The following is a 23,396-nucleotide window of genomic DNA, read 5'->3' on the forward strand; positions in this document are numbered from 1 at the left end:
CTAAAACTCTAGGTTGTTAATAGTGTTGGGGAAAAAATGAGTTCAGGCTAAAATAAAAAGTAGTTTTTATGTCCCAATTTATGGGCATTATGTTTTCTGGTCTGTGCGTACGTCTGTTCGTCCGTCTGTTCGTCCGTCCGTCCGTTCCTCGCGATTCAGGTTAAAGTTTTTTGTCGAGGTAGTTTTTGATGAAGTTGAAGTCCAATCAACTTAAAACTTAGTATACATGTTCCCTATGATATGATCTTTCTGATTTCAATGACAAACGGTCCACAGAACATAGAAAAGGATAGTGCGGATGGACATCCGTGTACTGAGGAATCATTTTTGTTTTTTAATAAAAACAATCAAATGAAAACTGAGAAATATAAAATATTTATGTTATTGATTGAGCATCAACCTTAACTTAAATATAAATCTATTTTGTACATCACACATAATTGTATAAGGAAACTGGCAAAATTTCTAGATAAATAATAAATATTTCGAGACAAAAACAGAGATTTTATCATAAATTCTCCGAAATTATAGGAAACTGGAAAATTTGTCAAATATAGCTTTATTTTAAAGATAACAATGATGACTGTCCATGAAAATTTTCAGAATTAAATGACCAAACATAAGTATACATGATATATAGTTTCACATAAATCTCCGAACACAGGAAACCGGAACATTTGTTATATGAATGGGGAAATTATTAGTTGTTGTCAATATTATCCCAAAAATGAACAGAGTAAGATGGAAGTTTTAAAATATCACGACAAGTGAAATTAGTTAGGCTGGTGTAACAGTTTCTACTAAATATTAAGATTATATCCTTTATAACATTAAACACACGAAATAGCACAAATCAGAGACGTATAGTATACATGTCTCTGCACAAATACACAAAACCCATTTATTAGAGAGGTTTAGCAAATGATTACAAATACGTGTATTGGATGGTCTGGATGGGGGGTCTGTTATTCTGTAAACATTTAATTTTCACCCCTTTTTTCTCCGTAATCTTTTAAAAATAAACCCTTTTTTCTCTAATCTTCAAAAAATTAACCCCTTTTTTCTCTAATCTTCATTTTTTTTGCCCGTTATTCTCTAATCTGTATTTTTTTTTGCCCGTTATTCTCTAATCTTCATTTTTAAGGGCATTATTCTTTAATTATTTAACCCCATCCAAACCCTCACATTGTGGCGATTTTTTTTTAGGTTCAATGTTGGTATTTTAATAGGTGTCAGGGCCGTAACTAGGGTTTGAATTCAGGGGAGGCAGGGGTTTGGGGGCCACCAAGTGTGGGCCCCCAGAGAGGGGGTTGGGGGCTAAGCCCCCGCCGATGTTTTTCTCACAGTAAAATGGCTAAAAATGACCCGTTTTCCTTCGATTTACTTACTTTAAGAAACATCAGTATTGCTTGAACCTGGAAGCAATTTTTATGCAAAAACAAACTGAGATTGCTGTTCGGGGTGAGCCAAGGCTCCGCCTTGAAGGCCGTACTTTGACCTATAATTATTAACATTAAATACATTGTGACCGCGGATTTTGTTCTCAATAGGGCTAAAAATCACCCGTTTTCCTTCGATTTCCTTACTTTAAGAAACATCAGTATTTCTGGAATTTTATACAAACAATTATTAACTGTATTTAAAGATATTTTTGTTAGAAATCAAACTGGTAAGTTAAAAAAACATATAAAGCAAGATCATAGAAAGCAAGATATTTTTTGTCGAGGACCTTGAATTTCAATATTTTTGAAAGCTGAACATACATGTATATAACTACAACCAGAGACTTTCTAAACTAGTATATACTTAGTTTAGAAAGTCTCTGCTTCAACGAATGGGAGTGTTTAACTACTAAGGCATTGACCATAATCGATCGGCCGGGGGACGTTAAAAAATGACCCAACAGCTGATTCAGCCGGTAACGAATTTCCGATATCATAAAAGATTCACAATACAAAGGGAACTTCCTCTGCTTAATGGAGCCCCTAAATAAATGTAAATAGTTAAGTTTTATTCAAAATGGGGCTAAGCCCCCGTCGATGTTTTTTTCACAGTAAAATGGCTAAAAATGACCCGTTTTCCTTCGATTTACTTACTTTAAGAAACATCAGTATTGCTTGAACCTTGAAGCAATTTTTATGCAAAAACAAACTGAGATTGCTGTTCGGGGTGAGCCAAGGCTCCGCCTTGAAGGCCGTACTTTGACCTATAATTATTAACATTAAATACATTGTGACCGCGGATTTTGTTCTCAATAGGGCTAAAAATCACCCGTTTGCCTTCGATTTCCTTACTTTAAGAAACATCAGTATTTCTGGAATTTTATACAAACAATTATTAACTGTATTTAAAGATATTTTTGTTAGAAATCAAACTGGTAAGTTAAAAAAACATATAAAGCAAGATATTTTTTGTCGAGGACCTTGAATTTCAATATTTTTGAAAGCTGAACATACATGTATATAACTACAACCAGAGACTTTCTAAACTAGTATATACTTAGTTTAGAAAGTCTCTGCTTCAACGAATGGGAGTGTTTAACTACTAAGGCATTGACCATAATCGATCGACCGGGAGACGTTAAAAAATGACCCAACAGCTGATTCAGCCGGTAACGAATTTCCGATATCATCATGCGCGTAGCTACGTTTACGTCAAAACGCCCTGGCGTACACTTGAATTTGGTAAAAAAAAATATTTTCATATAAATAGAAATAAAGGAATTGGTTAACAGTACATCAACATTCTAATTCTTTCTTCAATGGCTTGTAATTGCGAATAAAAGTGACGAAAATTAGTTTCATATTATTACTGTCAAATTCTAAATCTACTGTTAATTCTTTACTCTCTCTCCTTAATTTTTATAAGCAATTCATTATGAGCTAAGATTCGATTCAGTGGCGGACCCAGAACTTTCCCTAAAGGGGGGGGGGGGGGGCGCTCCAGTCATGCTTCAATGATTCCCTATATAATCAACCAAATTTTTCCCACGAAAGGGGGGCCCGGGTCCCCCAGGCCCCCCTGGATCCGCCTATGGATATGTGACTTTCATTTTTTGTCGAGCCATTGACATTTATGTCGCGAAAGCGAGCTATTTTGATCGTAAATTTCGTCGGCAGTGCCAATATTATAACTATGTACATGCAGGTTCATTACGTTGTTTTAGTTTTAAGATATAAATAACTTTGTCAAACATTTGTGAAATTTTACGGTAGCTAGACAAAAACTGTTGATGCTCAAACGAGTATCCAGAGCATAATGACGAAATTATATATATATATGATGAGTTTTCCCGTATTTTTTTTTTTTTTTTTTATCTTTTTTGCCTTTAAAATGCCTCTGACGTTAAAATTTATTACATAACAATTACTTTGTTAAACCTTCGTCGAATTCACTTAAAGTTTTTTTTTCGTGGTTAATTTCAGAAGCCATTTTTTCCCGTTTCTATTTTAGTTTTAGCGCGATTTAAGTTAGACGATCTGGTCACCGTTTAGTAACATATTGCAAGCTTTCAAATACTTGTAAGATCTAGTTACGTTGTTACATCAGATCGACAGATGCAGAAGCCATCGCTTTGCTAAGTTCAATTTCAGATGAAAACATTTTACGAAAGAAGTCGAGAACACTTTTCTGCGATTGATCCATCTTGTTTTCATAAAGTAAAATAATTCTAAATGAAAGACCACGCATACTGCTTCGGTAATGATTGAAGGTTATCCACGGCTCCCTTTAATCATAGTTTAAGGTAACTGGTTTGGAAGTTTACTCCAAATTAAACCAATGACCGTCATTAGATTCATTCTAAATAGATTTTAAACACAAAAATAGATTAAACATAAAAAATAAATTATATTGAATCTAAAAAATGTTGTTATTGGTGAGTTTTCAATGACAGGAATTTTATGACATTCTCTATTACTCTAAAACTTCCGGAGGCTTGTCCCTGCTTATCAACTTCCAGTATTTATTTTTGTGGCCTGGAACCGTTTGGGCATTCAGGCCCCTTACCGATGTTCGGGCGTACACGTAAAAATGACCTAGCTACGCCACTGATCATAAAAGATTCACAATACAAAGGGAACTTCCTCTGCTTAATGGAGCCCCTAAATAAATGTGAATAGTTAAGTTTTATTCAAAATTGTCTAAAAGAAAAATTTCATATGTATTCTCGTACGAATACTGAATAACAGACGGACGGCCACACGACAAAAAAAATTACTCAAACGGTTCACTTTCGGTAAAAAAATCCGGAAGTTGACAGATATATCACGTATCATGATAACACTGTTAAAACTGTAAACTTGTGTTGTTTATAATATAAATTCAAGTTTTTCGTGTACATATTGTCAATATTTCATTTTATTACTTCAAAAAAAAATTTGGTGTAGAAAATTCAGGGGAGGCAGTTGCCTCCCCTGCCTCATAGGTAGTTACGGCCCTGGGTGTATCTGAAATGGTTTTCTTGAGTAAAGATCCAGCGAAACAACGTCGGTAAACTCCTGTGGTTTAAAAAAGGAAAAATTGGTTTCTTTCCCCTTACTTATACATTCCCTGCTGAAAAAAAAGAAGCAAAAACATTCATCAATACAACAGTCTATCCTATTATTATACTAGTCCCATGTCTATCAGATATTAGGGAAAACATGAAGGTGATGCAATTTAGATAACGTTTACTCTATAGAAAATCCAGCACAGGCATGGGAAGATCCACTTTCAACGTACACTGACGTTTATCACAAAACAGCTGTTTTTTGTGTAATTTCAAATGAATATGATAGGTTCTTGTGGGCAAGACAGTTTTAAGTTCACCTGGCCCAAAGTGAGCTTTTATCATCACTTGGGGTCCATCATGTCCATCGTCATCTATGTGTGTATAATATCACAGGAGTTTGAAATCCTATCAATAAGGGGGTAAATATATACCAAAGTCGACTATTGTAACAGTTTATTTCTTCCTCTGTGATATTCTATCCTGAGGATAATTTGTCAAGGTAATTTTTTTCCAGGCATGGTATTTCACAGGTAGAACCTTTCCAGAGGAGAGAAAATCTATCTGTGTTATGCGGATAGTATGTACCGGTATATATTTGACGTATATCATATTTCACAGAACCTTGTGAGATATACATGTAGTCCCATTAACTAGTAAGTAAGTTACTCGCAATCAGTATATACCTGACTTTAATTATAAAATGTTTCACAAAGTCAAAGGTAGAACAAATTTGCATAATTTATCAAAGGGAGGTAATTATATGAGCAATTCATATTTTAAAGATATTAATATAATATATTCCTGAATCTATTTCATAGCGAAATTTTTCCTTGAATCTTATTTTTTATATATTTATTTATAACAAGATGACTTACAACATGAATTTTTAATAAGACAGATAACATTTCACAGGTTAATACTATCCAGCTGTTAAAATTTCTTTTGTTCCAATATATTGTTATGCTACATGTATAATTTATCTGATTTCCATATAATCAACAACAACATCTTTGTTCCCAGACTATTTATATAGTTAAAAATATTATCGTAATCAAATTCTTCCATTACTGTTAACAGTAGTAATGCAACTATATTTCTACCTTTACGTTTTAATTTATATTTGTACTGAGATCTGAAAACAACTCACTTTTACATGTATTACACTTACCTTATTTAATCATGATATTATTTCACAATTACGATCTTTGAAATTTTTTCCTATTTTCTTTCTTGTGTTTACTGATAATTTTCTTTTCAAAAGAATGATATTTACTTGAATTTTTTCAGGAAATTTTTTCAATGATAATTTGTGAAATAATTCCCATAATAATACATTATTTTTTTACAAAATAGGTTTAATTCAAATACACTATTATTATTTCATAGTATTTGTAAAGGATATTTTTTTCTAATAACTATTCAATAAGTTAACTACCCAGATAGAATTTCACGGTAAAAGAAAAAATATCCTAGGGAAATATTTACCTCCGGATAAAAAAATAACAACAACTACTGTGACATTTTTTCCTCCGGATCACAGTAGAGCTTCTCTCGTATTTCATGCATTTGGTATATTTTTACCCCCTTATTGATAAGATTTCAAACTCCTGTGATAATATGAACATAATTTCCTAAATATACTAGTGAACTAACTTGTAATTTGCTAATTACTATCAATTCAAAGTTTATTATTCACAGCTGACTATATCTGTGGATAATAAGCTTTGAATTGATATTTGTTAACACATGTAAGATAATCAAAAATTGATTCTAATGCAACATCTTTTGTTACATTCATTTATTGGAGAACATCACCAATTTTCATGGAATTAGTTCACACTTGATCAAGGCTTCCAAAACGGTCATATATTCCGGACAATTGTTTAATGTCCGGTAAAAGTCCGTCTGGGCAAAACATGAAACGGTCATCTACTTTTATGTAGTCAATGCTTTTTAAAGAGACGGTCATTTGACATACATGTATTTCACTATCTTTTTGACCTAACCTTTGGCCTTTGACAGCCACACATTTCCAGCCATAAAATGAGATGATGATTAATTAGTATCAAAACAACCCCTACTTCAATTTCTGACTTTAATCAAGGCTAATTAGTTGTTGGACAACTGAAAAACTACCTGTTCAGGTGACAGGTAAACTATTTTCAGTACAGGCATCGTTTAAATTGATTGGTCAATTTAAAGTTATTTTCTTACATTTCAGCGGTTTCTATCTAACTGATTTAGTCCAACAGATTAAAATTATAAGAAATATGTTTATAAACATACATGGTTTGATAAACATGATAAAAAAAAATTAAAAAGGTTTTAGATGAAAAATTGTCAGAACTACGTTGTATGAACTAGGACACGTGTGCTCATGTGTGCAGGTGGGAAATTTGTAAATTATGCTTCCTACATACATTTTAAGTATTTTTTTTGAAGAAATAATGTGGAAAAAGCTTCTTCACTCAGTCGTGCTTTGTAAACATACACAGATTTTACGTTTCTGGTCCATATTTTAGCATGTTTAGCATTGTCAAGTCAACATCTCGTATTAGGAAAATGTGATTTTAAAAACGAAAGTAAAGTTTTTGTCAACGTAATTTGGCACTAATAAGAGTCGGGCAGATATGAGCAAGCTGATGTGCAATTTGGGATGATGCACTGCCAATTTAACAGTTTATGTCCTAACATCAAATTCATATCAAAGTAAAGTCAAATATCATTTTTTGGGATACGATTGCTTTCAAGCAATCTGTAGACTTTTACCATTGGCTCAGGGCAATGCCCTCACGTCAACCGTTTTAACTTTCATTCTAAACATTAAGGAACATCACAGATTCTTATGATTGTCTTTCTTTAAAAGGTAAAATCAAACAAAGGGATTGAACTTAAACAACTTTCCTATAATGTTCTTTTCATAATCTGCATGTTTGATAATTCCCTTGACTTATATGCGTGTTTTTAACAACACGGAAAATCAGAATTAAGCAGTATTAATATTTAGTGTTTTTATAAATTTAGAAACACGTCAGAGGGAATTCCCCAGTTTTGATAAAAATGCGAGAGTTCTCTGAATTCCGATAAATCTATTTCTGTCATATAAGAACTGAAGTGGAGTTTTTCTTATATGTTGCCGTTATGAAACTGATATTTGAGATTGTACTTCCATACAGAAATAGAGAATCATCTAGGTCGTTTAATAGACATTTAATATACGTTCTTGCTCCAGGTTTTGTTTTTGGTAATTATGCGCATGCGTATAGTTTTCTTGACTTCAAGGGGTATTAGATTGAATGGTTGCTCTGGATTCCCCACTCAATTAGTTAATTTATAACTCATTGGATCTTTTCTATGTATGTCTGCTATTTAGGGTTATTGTTGTTGCATAATTTTAAATCATATGCATCATTTAAATTAAAATGAATGTAGTCCACATCGTCAAGATGTTACTAGAACACCCCTTCAGGCAAAATGGAGTCTTCCATATTATCGTTTCGAGTTGTCTCCCTTCCGGAAGTAAACTCCGTGAATTCTGAATAAAAAACAACGCATCGATAAACGTCGTATTTTATTAAAAACGATCGAATTTAAACTGAGAAATGTGTACGGAAAGGAGTCATGGCCACTGACCCAAAGGAAATTAAATATTTAGCTAAAGTGCAGTGTTAATCTTATTTAAAAAATATATATAATTTTTTTTTCAGGTAGAAAAAGACTTATTTTGATCAATAATCATATATATATTGATGGGTCAGTTGATAGCCAGTTAGGTTACTTGTCAACCTTATAACAATAAACTAGAGTAACCAAACTTTAATGCTTCAATACATATAAAGTGCATAATGTATGAAGAGGAAGCAGGAATAGACGTACATGAAGATGATACCGAATGGACAAATCCTTTCTATGAACAAGATAGCATGCATAGTAATCATGTTGAACCACCACAAAGTAAAAAGAAGAGAAGTAATACATGTAATGCAGTCTGTACAGGTTTATATAAATACATAAATCACTAGAACTAAAATGATTTTCTACCGTTATAAATCTTCAATTATCAATGATTATACTTCATTTGTTAGTATTTATTTAATTTTGGTTTATAAATCTAATTAAGTCCGGTTTATAATAACAACTAACATGACTAAGATATTTATCAGAATTCAGAATTCATTGCTTAATGTTCCATTAAATATATACACAGATGAATGTGTTTCTGTAAAGAGATACCTTGGCTATAAACTTTGAGCTAGCGTTTATTTTCCTTTATTGGCTATAAACTTTGAGCTAGAGTTTATTTTTCCTTTTGTCACCATGTCTTAGTTGTTCAAATTCCTTCATAAATCAGCCAAATCCAACTTGTCATAATTGACTGTTAAACTTTGATTTATAGCCTTGTTGGTTTCATGACTAAAATTTAAAGAAAGAATCTTTTATTAGACTTGATTGTACCTCTTAATTAAGTTTTTATTTGGTTAGTCAAGTAGGATAATCAACCATTTCCCCCTCTACATGACAGCCAAGGGAAATAACTCAAATTCATGTCATATCTAAACTTATCTATTCATATTTCAATGTACATGTATTTGTTTCCCTAATGTGACAATTTTTTTTTTGTACATTGTAAAAACACTTTGATTGAATAACAAACACATCCACTTCATTTGAACTTCATAGTGGATAGTTGTCTCACTGCCACTGGCAATCAAGATCCTTATCGCCTTATTTTACATGAACAAGATAAAGGAAATTAAAAGAGTAGATACTTCTGTTTATCATGTTTATATTGTTGTTTGTTTTATGGTGAAATGTCATTTTCTAAGCTTTTTGTGTAAACAAACCAGTGAGTCAATAATTGATGGAATAGTATCTGAAAAATACAATATATTAACTATAGAAATTTGCCTTATCATTAAATTTCGGATTGGATTGTTCATTTACAGTGACTTGACTGTAAGTGTTGCTATCCATCAATTGCAATTCATTCAAAATTTTGACCAAATTGCAATTTGTTTTATTAAATCAAATTGTTCAACTGGTCAGAAATTTGAACCAACTGCTGTAGAAAACCACAGTCAAGTCGAGAAAGTGCAAGGTGATAAAATAAAACATACTTACAATCCTATAAGACTTTAACTCCACTTTATTGATGGTATTACTAAATCAGTCTATCAATCTGTATACTTATATTGTAGCCATTACCATACTAAAGGTGAACTGTTTTATTTTTAATTGCTATAAAAATGTCCAAACTAAGCTTTTATATAGTTTTTCTTTCGAAAAGTATTCTATATTCATAAGAATCACACATTATGTGAATAAAAACATTTCATATTCAGTAAAATATTTGTGAAATTGCAATATGTTTGTAGGAAGGGGAGATAATCTTTTTTGGTTTCAAAAAATCTTTATTCAAAAGAATAGTATTTTAGGTTATCTCCCCAAGGAAACTTATCAATAGCATATTGTTATTTCACACGTATTTTACTAAATATATGATGTATTATTTTAAATGATATATGATTCTTATAAATATAAAATCCTTTTCGAAAGAAAAACTATATAAAAGCTTAGTTTGGACATTTTATAGCAATTCAAAATAAAACATTTTACCTTTAGTATGGTAATGGCTATAATATAACTATACAGATTGATAGACAAATTTAGTAATAACATCATTAAAGTGGAGTTACAGACTTATAGGATTGTAAGTATATTATATTTTATCACCTTGCACTTTCACATTTTGACTGAACAGTTTGTTCAAAATTCTGACCAGTTGAACAATTTGATTTTATAAAACAAATTGCAATTTGGTCAAAATTTTGAATGAGTTGCAATTGGTGGATAGTAACACTAACAGTCAAGTCACTGTAATTGTAATATGATTTTTTCAGAAAGTGACGTGTACATATCTAAGTTGAAGCACACAAGGACTATCATACACATAGATATAGACTGTTTCTATGCTCAAGTTGAGATGATTAGAAATCCTAAACTTAGAGACAAACCACTGGGTAAGAGGAATAAATCTAATGACATTACTGGTAGTAAATTAATGCTAAAATTGGACTGATCTTCTGACTTTTCAGTCTCGTTCAGTCACGTTGAAATCTCGTTCTTGAATTATTTCCGAAACATGTGATACAAGTGGAAAATATCAATGAATTTTAAAAATATTATAATCAAACATAACTCTGTGAAAAAATTGTGTATTTACAATGAATGGTTTTTGAGTAATCCAGTTTTCAAATTTTACGACCAATCAAGTCAGTATTTTTAGCCAAAATTTTGGGAAAATGGATTAGGGATACAAAAAATGATTTTACAAGAATCATGTACATCCCATATCATTTTATTTTTTTTTTAAATTTCTTAGATATGTAATTTTTCAATTATTTATAACAAAAAAAAAAATTGAACTTATATGCATTTTGTTCTGAAAACAGAGAAAAATCACAAAAATACAAAATTGACAGCATGGTAAATTTTACACAAAAAAGCATCAAAATATGATAAAACTTTCTTATATCAACACCTACCTCTAGTTTTTTTAAGTAAATTTTATTCAGATTGGTCCACTTCATCTTTATAGAAAGTATGAAAAAAAGTTTAATTGTGGAACTGTGATTTTTTTCACGATAATAGCCCAAAAATAGGTAAAAATCGATGAAAAATGGGAAAATCATCAAAATTGGGCATTTGCAAAGGGCCATAGCAAAAAAAGAAGTGCACCACCATATGTTTTTTTCTTCACCAATTATTTTTTTACAGTCTTATAAACCCAAACATCTGGTTTAGAAAAAAAGTTGAATTCTAGAAATTTTTGGCTTCTCAGAGGTGTACATCCTTAAAAGTGAATATAGAACTAAGGTACTCTTAACTATTTCCTTATGAATAGAAAATTGTGCTTAACCATTATTAAAAAAAAAACATTCAGATATCCTTCACCTTGGTTGAACAAGTATCATATGGACTGTTTTCAGGTAAATATAACAATGTACTTGATCTGGTGTTTTTTTGGCTTTTTAAACTTAATATTGTTTTCTCATGAATCATCAATGGAAAAGACTATTTCATGAACACTTGATAGACATCATCAGAAATTTAAAAGTTTTAATGTTGTAGATTATGATTTTATAAAATGCCTTGGTAGTTGAAGGAAATTTCTATAAGTTAGAGAAGGTTTTTGGAAACATCTATTTTGTTTTGTCATTATGTACTAATGTTTTGTTTTGTCAAGGCATACAAGGTTCTATTTTGATTTTGTCATTTTGTTGTTTTTTCAAGGCATTCAGCAGAAGTACATAGTTGTCACATGTAACTACAAGGCCAGGGAATTTGGTGTTACTAAATTAATGACTTTAAAAGATGCTAAGGAGAAATGTCCACAGCTGGTGTTAGTCAATGGGGAGGATCTTACACATTATAGAGAAATGTCTTATAAGATATCAGGTGAGGTTAATTTGAATTATTTTAGTACGTCTGTATGATTTAAGAAATTTTGGTGCTCATAATAACTACAAATTAAAGGAAGGTAATCACTAGTCAGTCAAAATGGAGGTTGTGAGTTTGAAACCTGTCAAATAGGTGCACTCGACTCCAATCTTAATTGACTAGAATTGTAATTTTTCCTATTAAAGGTCAGTGGTTTTCTCTGGGCACAGTGGCTACCTCCGTCTATAAAAACTGACCGCCATGAAATAGCCCAAAAGTGGTGCTTAAAAGTGGCTTAAACACCAACAGTCAATCAATCAATCAATTAAAGGAGAAATATCTGCATTGTACCTTGATTAGAAACACTATAATGGATTGTACCTTGATTAGAAACACTATGATGGATTGTACCTTGATTAGAAACACTTTAATGGATTGTACCTTGATTAGAAACACTATAATGGATTGTACCTAGATTAGAAACACTATAATGGATTGTACCTTGATTAGAAATATCATTCTGGATTGTACCTTGATTAGAAACACTATAAAGGATTGTACCTTGATTAGAAACACTATAATGGATAGTACCTTGATTAGAAATATCATTCTGGATTGTACCTTGATTAGAAACACTATAAAGGATTGTATCTTGATTAGAAACACTATAATGGATTGTACCTTGATTAGAAATATCATTCTGGATTGTATCTTGATTAGAAACACTATAATGGATTGTACCTTGATTAGAAATATCATTCTGGATTGTTCATTGATTAGAAACACTATAATGGATTGTACCTTGATTAGAAACACTATAATGGATTGTACCTTGATTAGAAATATCATTCTGGATTGTACCTTGATTAGAAACACTATAATGGATTGTACCTTGATTAGAAATATCATTCTGGATTGTACCTTGATTAGAAACACTATAATGGATTGTACCTTGATTAGAAATATCATTCTGGATTGTATCTTGATTAGAAACACTATAATGGATTGTACCTTGATTAGAAATATCATTCTGGATTGTACATTGATTAGAAACACTTTAATGGATTGTACCTTGATTAGAAACACTATAATGGATTGTACCTTGATTAGAAATATCATTCTGGATTGTACCTTGATTAGAAACACTATAAAGGATTGTACCTTGATTAGAAACACTATAATGGATAGTACCTTGATTAGAAATATCATTCTGGATTGTACCTTGATTAGAAACACTATAAAGGATTGTATCTTGATTAGAAACACTATAATGGATTGTACCTTGATTAGAAATATCATTCTGGATTGTATCTTGATTAGAAACACTATAATGGATTGTACCTTGATTAGAAATATCATTCTGGATTGTTCATTGATTAGAAACACTATAATGGATTGTACCTTGATTAGAAACACTATAATGGATTGTACCTTGATTAGAAATATCATTCTGGATTGTACCTTGATTAGAAACACTATAATGGATTGTACCTTGATTAGAAATATCATTCTGGATTGTACCTTGATTAGAAACACTATAATGGATTGTACCTTGATTAGAAATATCATTCTGGATTGTATCTTGATTAGAAACACTATAATGGATTGTACCTTGATTAGAAATATCATTCTGGATTGTACATTGATTAGAAACACTTTAATGGATTGTACCTTGATTAGAAACACTATAATGGATTGTACCTTGATTAGAAATATCATTCTGGATTGTACCTTGATTAGAAACACTATAAAGGATTGTACCTTGATTAGAAACACTATAATGGATAGTACCTTGATTAGAAATATCATTCTGGATTGTACCTTGATTAGAAACACTATAAAGGATTGTATCTTGATTAGAAACACTATAATGGATTGTACCTTGATTAGAAATATCATTCTGGATTGTATCTTGATTAGAAACACTATAATGGATTGTACCTTGATTAGAAACACTATAATGGATTGTACCTTGATTAGAAATATCATTCTGGATTGTACCTTGATTAGAAACACTATAATGGATTGTACCTTGATTAGAAATATCATTCTGGATTGTAAATTGATTAGAAACACTATAATGGATTGTACCTTGATTAGAAATATCATTCTGGATTGTATCTTGATTAGAAACACTATAATGGATTGTACCTTGATTAGAAATATCATTCTGGATTGTTCATTGATTAGACACACTATAATGGATTGTACCTTGATTAGAAACACTATCATGGATAGTACCTTGATTAGAAACACTATAATGGATTGTACCTTGATTAGAAACACTATAATGGATTGTACCTTGATTAGAAATATCATTCTGGATTGTACCTTGATTAGAAATATCATTCTGGGTTGTACCTTGATTAGAAACACTATAATGGATTGTACCTTGATTAGAAACACTATAATAGATAGTACCTTGATTAGAAACACTATAATGGATTGTACCTTGATTAGAAACACTATAATGGATAGTACCTTGATTAGAAACACTATAATGGATTGTACCTTGATTAGAAACACTATAATGGATTGTACCTTGATTAGAAATATCATTCTGGATTGTACATTGATTAGAAACACTATAATGGATTGTACCTTGATTAGAAATATCATTCTGGATTGTACCTTGATTAGAAATATCATTCTGGATTGTACCTTGATTAGAAACACTATAATGGATTGTACCTTGATTAGAAACACTATAATGGATAGTACCTTGATTAGAAACACTATAATGGATTGTACCTTGATTAGAAACACTATAATGGATAGTACCTTGATAAGAAACACTATAATGGATTGTACCTTGATTAGAAACACTATAATGGATTGTACCTTGATTAGAAATATCATTCTGGATTGTACCTTGATTAGAAATATCATTCTGGATTGTACCTTGATTAGAAACACTATAATGGATTGTACCTTGATTAGAAACACTATAATGGATTGTACCTTGATTAGAAATATCATTCTGGATTGTATCTTGATTAGAAACACTATAATGGATTGTACCTTGATTAGAAACACTATAATGGATTGTACCTTGATTAGAAATACTATAATGGATTGTACCTTGATTAGAAACACTATAATGGATTGTACCTTGATTAGAAATATCATTCTGGATTGTACCTTGATTAGAAATATCATTCTGGATTGTACCTTGATTAGAAACACTATAATGGATTGTACCTTGATTAGAAACACTATGATGGATTGTACCTTGATTAGAAACACTATAATGGATTGTACCTTGATTAGAAACACTATAATGGATTGTACCTTGATTAGAAACACTATAATGTATTGTACCTTGATTAGAAATATCATTCTGGATTGTATCTTGATTAGAAACACTATAATGGATTGTACCTTGATTAGAAACACTATAATGGATTGTACCTTGATTAGAAACACTATAATGGATTGTACCTTGATTAGAAATATCATTCTGGATTGTACCTTGATTAGAAATATCATTCTGGATTGTACCTTGATTAGAAATATCATTCTGGATTGTACCTTGATTAGAAATATTATTCTGGATTGTACCTTGATTAGAAACACTATGATTACTTTTAAAATAAGCATTCTACTCCTAATAAATTTAATTGATTTAAATATTGACGAAAACAAGTCTGGAGGTTAATAGGTTAGAAAGATTTAAGTTGATTTACACATGATTTACATTATAGTTTTAGTTTTCAGTAGACATATATGCATTTTAGCAATAGACAACTTTTGAATTTCGATGCATATCCGTCAAAAACTCTGGTTTTAGTGAATGTCATTTGTGCATTAAGGGGCGTCGTCAATTCCAATCCAATGTTGAGCGAGTGGTTGGAAAACTATAATTCTATATTGTACGAATTATTCGGCAAATTGAATTCCCAAAATTGACAATCAGCATTGCTGTCATTAGGGAATTGTCATTAAGTACCTACAGAACAACCATTATTTCTAGTTTATCCTGTACAATGACGATCACTAAGACGCTTGATGAACGTAAATAGTGCAGGGATATAGGCGACCCCCTCTATCTGGTAAATGACGTGATAAAGGCGCGTATAATTGACGAGTTTTTTTCCAGTGACGGATGAACTCGAAAGTGTTCTATTAATTTTTGTCCTTGAACATGCTGAATCCTATCAATGTATAATAGAATTATTATATACTAGTGCAATGGAATTAAAGTTGACATGACTGAGTTAAATGTTAAATTGTTTAGCAAATTTCTGAATTTATCCTTTTTTATTTTGTTTGTTTTTTTCCAGAATTTTTGCAGAAATACACACCAAATGTTGAAAGACTTGGATTTGATGAAAATTACCTTGACGTATCTGAAATGGTTAAACAAAGAATTATTTCTAGATGTCAAGGAACAGAGGTGAAAGGTCATACATATGGTTCAAATGAAGAGGAAGGTAAGTACACAATAATATCTTTACAGAAGTAATTCATTTTGAATATAACAATAAGCAAATATATATTTATAATTTCTGTCTACTCATCATTTTTGACATGTCTTCCTCAACTGAGAAAGAGTTGTGTCCCTTGATAAAATAAAATTAGGTAGCCTCTGTTCTTGTCACTGTCCCAATAATTATTTTACATGCTGGGGGAAGAAACAAATTATTAAATTATAGAAAAAGAATATATTTTGTAATGATATGTCATATGAGGTAATGTCTGTTGTGGTATATTTGTTTGTTTGTTTGTTTGTTTGTTTGTTTGTTTGTTTGTTTGTTTGTTTGTTTGTTTGTTTGTTTGTTTGGTATATTTGTATATTATCTTTAGACAGTTGATCAATATAAATTCAATGCTTCATTTATAGACACAACTATTGATACTGTACAGTGTGACTGTGGTTGTCAAGAAAGATTGATTGTTGGCTCAGAGATTGCTAATGATATCCGTAGTGCCTTGTATGATGAGTTAGGAGTTACATGTTGTGCTGGAATATCCTACAATAAACTATTGTCAAAACTTGTAGGAGAACAACACAAACCTAACCAGCAGACGACGCTCTTTCCACATCAGACACAAACTTTTATGTCTTCAATGAAGAAAGCAAGTAAAATTCCGGGTAAGAAAGGATGTTTTTAAAGGCATCCTTTAAGTGTTTCAGGTTATATGATGATTGCATATTACTATTACATGGAAAGTTTTATTTTGAGTTTGTAATTCTTGTTGATTTTACAACTATATGTCCAAACAAAATTTTGCTGTTTTGAATAAATGGATGGGACTTAAGGAAATTGAAACTCTGTTGACATGTTAGAGATTCAGATATAATAAAGATAAATATGTAGTTGTCCTAGATAGACATAAAATTCTAATGTAAATGTTTGGGTTTAGGGTTAGCACTTTGCTTTTGTGAATTATAGAAAGATGTGAGTATATTTCAAACTCTGTTTACTATACTGACTAGATGCATACAAAGCATAATATTCAGATGACATTACAATACCTTACATTAACATTACAATACCTTACATTAACATTACAATACCTTACATTAACATTACAATACCTTACATTAACATTAAGGATTGTGTAAGTTGATGTCTCTGTATTGCAGCTAATTCGTAATAGTCACATTAATAAAGGGAGATATGTACCATGATGATGAAGAAGAAAGAATTTGGATTTCTAAATAAGTCCAATGGTTGTCTTGTCTTAAAAACTGACTCTTCTTGCAAAATGTCTTACAAATCAAATATATTTTTCATATGGTAATTTTGTATTTTCCAGGTATAGGATCAACAACATCAAAGAAATTAGCCAGGCTTGGCATTGTTAGTGTATTACATCTTCAAGAGATACCAGTGGCAGACTTAATACCAGAGATAGGAGAATCTCAGGCTTTTACTAATAAACAATTGAGCTATGGCATAGATGACAGCCCTATTGTTCCTTACGGTAGACCACAGGTCATTTTACTGTTATTTTACATAGATAATAATATATTGAAATATATACTCTTGTATCTTTATCGTTCTATTGAGTACACAAAAAGTCCACAAAAACAATTGAATACATTTAACTTTTTAGATATTTGATTTTATGATAGAAGTTTTGACTTGGACACCACACAAGGACTAAAATGATTATGATAGTAGATAGATATGCATTTACTGTGTCCCATGGACAAGTTCCTCATTTATTTACAGTCTGTTACCGTTACTTATGATTTATGTAACTCATACCGCAGTCCCACTAGGCCTGGATAGCACTATGATCTGTGAAAAAAATGCAAATTTTGATGATCGTAGTACGATCGTGTAGATTGCAGTAAGGTCGTATCACGGTTGTGGGGGGTCTTCAAGATCGTGATGAGCGTGGCCAGCTTTGAACATGTTCAAAACAATCGTGGTGCGGTCGTGGCGAAATCAGGTCGTAGTAAAAGCGTAGTGAGAGCGCACTAAGGTCGTAGTAAGATCGTAAAGGTCGCTGTTCCATCGTAGCGAGAGGGTAGCAAAAGCGTGACTCTATTGGAGAGACTGCACTATGGTCTCACAGTGACGTTATTACGACCTCACTACGACCATCACGTTCTCACCATGACCCAACTACGCTTCCATTACGACTATACTTTTTTACACCATGCTGTTCAAGACCATAGTATGATTCTAGCACGCCCTTGCCGTCCTCGTCTCGCTCTTCTTATGACCTGACTACGTTCATACTAAGACCATCATTCTCATTGTCATTTTCACATGAAATATATTATATATCTCCAGGTTTTGTTTGTCTGTATGTAGTTCTTGTACATTTTCTCTAATGGCTCAACCATGCTTCTCGTTTATATAGATTAGACCTATGGTTTTCCTGCTTGAATGGTTTAACACTAGTAATTTTTGGGGCTCTTTATAGCTTGCTGTTCGGTGTGAGCCAAGGCTCCATGTTGAAAGCCATACCTTGGTCTATAATGGTTTACTTTTATAGATTGTTACTTGGATGGAGAGTTGTCTCATTGGCACTCATACCACATCTTCCTATATCTATTTTATTATCTATAATCAGTTTATTGTCTTAATTTTGTATGCCATAACCATTTAATGTAAATGTGTTTGTGCTAATAGATATTGTCTATTGACACATCTGTGTCATCTCTGCTATTCTGCACAAAAATATCGTAATTTGAGCTTTATGGACCAGCAATAGGTTGTAATTTAGGTTGGATTGGTCTGTGCGAAATCTCTGCTTGATCAGGATTCGTTATTTTCAGAGCTCCCTCTGCCTCTACATCAACCCATACCACCACGCCCACGTGTTCTAGAAGATTTTGGTGGCATGACTGTATTGTTTCCGAGAAATCTATGTATTAATCAGAAATAGAAGGAATGGAATTGTATTGATATGGAACACGATGTTGACGTTATTACTGAAAGCGTAGTAAGATCGTGGTATGGACGTAGTATAATCGTGGTAAGAACGTTCTATAATCGCAGTAAAGGCATGGTAAGATCGTGTTGCAATCGGATAACTCGTGGTATGGTCGTAGTGAGAATGCAATGAGCGTAGAAAGATCTTGATAAGCGTAGTGAGGTCGCAGAATAAGTGCGGTGAGAACGTGGTATAATCGTAGCGGGATCGTAATAGAAGCGTAATGAGGACGTAGTAGCATCGTGAGAGCAACGAAAATTTATATTTTCATGCCGCTCATACCACGACCTCACCACAATCTGAATTTATTTTAGATCGCGGTGAGCGTAGTGCGATCGTGGTCTAGTGGGACTGGGGCTTCAGCTAAGTTTCTTGCATCAATATTTGGGTGTATATATGTTGTTGAGACAACTTTTAAAGAATCCAAGAACTGACAGACAAAGTAAAGGTAAAGGGACATTATATAAAATCGTGTAAGCTAGGCTTGAACACAGTGTCTGTTATTAATCAGATAAAGATTGTATGTTATATATTTTTAGACCATCAGTGATGAAGATTCCTTTAAGAATTGTAGAACGGTACCAGATGTAAGGTCCAAAGCTTCACAACTACTGCAAAGCTTATTACAAAGGTAGTGTCTTGTTCTAATAAAAGAATACTTACAAAATGACTGGTGTAGTTTGAATCAAATACTTTGCAAATGTAATATAATTAAACAAAATATCAAGTTATTTTTTAAAACACAAGATATTTAAAAAAAAAAAAAAAAAAAAAGTAGATTTTATCATTTATTATTAATTTTATTGTATTTTTTTACTTCAGAATGAACTTTAAAAAATTTAGTCACACATTTCTCAAATACTACTCAACAGAATGACTTCATAATTAGTCAGCAGCTTGACAGTAATTCACAGTCTAATGAAATAGTTAAATAACAAAATAAATTAATTGGTATTTTACAGAGAATGAGGTATATTTCAAATTTAAGCTTTCCAAGTGTCTTATTATAGGCTTAAAGAGGATGGTAGAATTGTACAGACTATTAGATTGAGTATAAGAAAACTGACTGCTGATAAACAATGGACCAACAGGGAAAGTCGTCAATGTCCTGTACCTAATCATGTAGCTACAAAAATTATTCAAGGTAGGTAGATAAATATTCAGTGACAATTGTATGTATTGCTCGTGATGACAAAGTTTACATGTTTAAGTTTGTGATAAGATCAGAGGAACCATTAGTGGTAAGTCAATGATATTTGGTAAGTAGATATATTAGCATTGACACAATAATTCTCATTTTTGTGGAGATTATATATTTTTGTCCATGCCCCCTCAGTCATAATTCATTGACTGATTTAACTTTTTCATTGTTTACAAGTTAAATGTTGTGTTTAGGTTTAGTTTAAAGAGAACTATTTATGATAAGTCAATGGTATTTGGTATGCAGTTTGATAAGCATTGGTATTTCCCTGTTCAATGGATACTATTTTGCCCTGCACCTTCAGTCATGGCTTATGGACTCTTATGTATAGTTAATATGTTTAAATATAGCCTTTTTGATTTCATCATTTGCATTATACTATTAAAATTCCAATTCGTGAGACATATCTCAGTTTTTAGGGGTTCAACATTACTATTACACAGCAGTTTTAGCTAAGACTCAGAGTTCCCCTGAAAGTTATTGATTTTTTCAATGGTGTAGGTTAGGAAGTCCTTTAGAAATTAAGTTTATAATTAGTTACATACATGTTGGAGAGGAAAACAAAATCAAAATAAGTGTACCCTAAACATATCTGTAAATTGGGGAAACTAAAGCATGATTTTTGTAAGTGATGAAATATTCTTCAGTCCTTGCTGTACAAAACATTTTGTAAAATGACATTCTTTATTTAAATTTATCATTTACATTTAGTTAAAATAAACTAGATTATAGTATGAAAGTCAGATAAACGGGATCCTTTGACCTTATTTTCATAGTTCATTTATCATAGATAGCTTTTATTAAGAAAGGTTACCATGGTAACTAAAGCCTTTTCTCAAATACTGTCTTGATAAGACATATCATTCAGGCAGGAACAAATAAGCTGGTGAGACAATTCAGCTTATCCACTCATATAATATTAAGGCTAATACTGTGGATTCATTATTTGTTGGATAACAATTTTCGTGAATTTCATAGGAACAGGTGAACCACAAAATAAATGTTCAACAAATACCAAATTTCCCATTAGCTTGTATGCATACCTCAGCAAAACTACAAAATTAAATATCCTCGAACATTAAGTTTTCAACAATCCATGAAAATAAATGAATCTCCAGCAGGAATTCCTGTGATCCAAGGCTCTGTGTTGAAGACTGTACTTTGACCTATAATGGTTTACTTTTATAAAGTGTGACTTGGATGGAGAGTTGTCTCATTGGCACTCACACCACATCTCCTTATCTCTATCTATCATATTTTTATATGCATTATTTCTATCCACAGGAAAGACCGATTTGATTTTGCCTGAGTTAGAGAAGCTAGTACTGGCATTGTTTATGAAACTGGTTGACACAAACACTCCATTTCACCTTACATTGATGAATATTGCTTTCTGTAATTTGGCAGACAAACCCAAAAATTCAATTCAGAATTTTCTTTCACCTACTAAGTCAGAGACATTAAGTAAAAACAAAACTGAGAAGCAAACAGCAGAAAATGGGATTACTGATTCAGAGAATATGAACAAAGCGAAAAAAGGAATTTTAAGTTTCTTTAAAGCAGCTCAGGACAAAACAAAAGAAAATGAAAAAAGTGAACTTGAAATTCAAACTGGACATGAGAGAAAAAGGAAATGTGAAAGCAGTTTTTCAGAAAACTCTTTAAAGAAAGTGAAAGGTGTAAGTGAAGACTTGACAATGGAGCCAAGTACTTCTTTCAGTGTAGATTCAAACTTTATGGAGGGTGTAGATCAAGATGTGTTAAGTCAGCTCCCTCCTGATATCCAGAAAGAAATATTTGAAAGTTCAAAAAACAATCAGTCCTGTAATTCCAAAAACAATATAGATACGGATAATATAAGTAACCAGTGTGATACAAAAGACAATGAATTAAAAAAGAAACTTATGACTGCTGGAATAGATGTTAATGATTTTCTGTCATTTCCACCTGAAGTTCAGAAAGATATAATGGAACAGTACAAAATAGATGTTAAATCAAAAACATCTTCAGTAGCACAGCAGCACAAAAGATCAATACTCACATATTTTACTTCTAAAAATAAATCTCCAAAATAAAAACATCATAATTTATCCTGTCTTTTACCCAAGTTGTCAATTATTGATATGAAAAGTCATAAGGTATGCTTTTCTCACAAAATATATATAAGGGTTATTATGCATTTAAATTTGTAAACATGTCTTTTGTATATTTTCATTCATTTAAGCCTTGTGTAAATCATCACTGCAATCTTGTAAGGATATTTCATCAGATCTGCTGGAATTACATGGTTGAACTTGGTTAGTGAATAATTTACACTCCAACATGACAGACAAGGGAAACTCAAAATATGTCAGTGGAAAACCATAAGTAAGTCCTTCCTCTAAAGGTCAGTTTATAATGAACAACAAAATCAAAGCTTATAAGACATTTCCTGAATCAATAGGCCAGTTGTTTCAGATGTAAACCAGATGCTCCGCAGGGCGCAGCTTTATACTACCGCAGAGGTTGAACCCTGAATGCTTGGGGCAAGTATGAACACAACATTCAAGCTGGATTCAGCTCTGAATTTGGATTGTGATTAAATAGTTGACACAGCATAGGTTTCTGACACAGAATGAATGTGGTCTAATGAACTTAAACAATTTTTTTTTGCTTTTGAGCAATTCACTTTGCTGTTGAATATTAATCCTCTCAAAAAAAAAAAAAATGTTTGAAGAAATTTTCTTTTTATTTCTGAACTCTGAAGAATTGAACACCCCCCCCCCCCCCCCATTTTTTTTTCATCTCCCCCTTTCCCTTATTCCAAAAATTATCTCAATTCAAATTTCTAATGGAGTTTGCAACAATAACTACTCATTTGAATAC

The 23,396-nt window shown here is 31.8% G+C and overlaps 1 protein-coding gene across 1 annotated transcript; it reads left to right on the top strand.

Annotated features, from left to right (window-relative positions):
• The first annotated feature begins 4,555 nt into the window (after window positions 1-4,555).
• LOC143071388 (DNA polymerase iota-like) lies at window positions 4,556-22,621 on the top strand. The gene is made up of 10 exons (XM_076245643.1): window positions 4,556-4,649; window positions 8,200-8,488; window positions 10,393-10,512; window positions 11,786-11,950; window positions 16,216-16,365; window positions 16,776-17,027; window positions 17,696-17,874; window positions 19,870-19,961; window positions 20,341-20,474; window positions 21,816-22,621. Exons 2-10 carry the CDS (start codon window positions 8,338-8,340, stop codon window positions 22,604-22,606), a joined length of 2,034 nt encoding a protein of 677 aa, XP_076101758.1. The 5' UTR covers window positions 4,556-4,649; window positions 8,200-8,337; the 3' UTR covers window positions 22,607-22,621.
• The last annotated feature ends 775 nt before the right edge of the window (window positions 22,622-23,396 follow it).

Source organism: Mytilus galloprovincialis, chromosome 4 (genome assembly GCF_965363235.1).
Source record: "Mytilus galloprovincialis chromosome 4, xbMytGall1.hap1.1, whole genome shotgun sequence".
NCBI lineage: Eukaryota > Metazoa > Mollusca > Bivalvia > Mytilida > Mytilidae > Mytilus > Mytilus galloprovincialis.

Coding starts and splice junctions, on each gene's coding strand:
- LOC143071388 (XM_076245643.1), top strand. CDS start 8,338: ATGTATGAAGAGGAAGCAGGAATAGACGTACATGAAGATGATACCGAA. Junction 10,513..11,785: donor ACTTAGAGACAAACCACTGG/GTAAGAGGAATA, acceptor TGTTTTTTCAAG/GCATTCAGCAGAAGTACATA. Junction 16,366..16,775: donor TGGTTCAAATGAAGAGGAAG/GTAAGTACACAA, acceptor CTTCATTTATAG/ACACAACTATTGATACTGTA.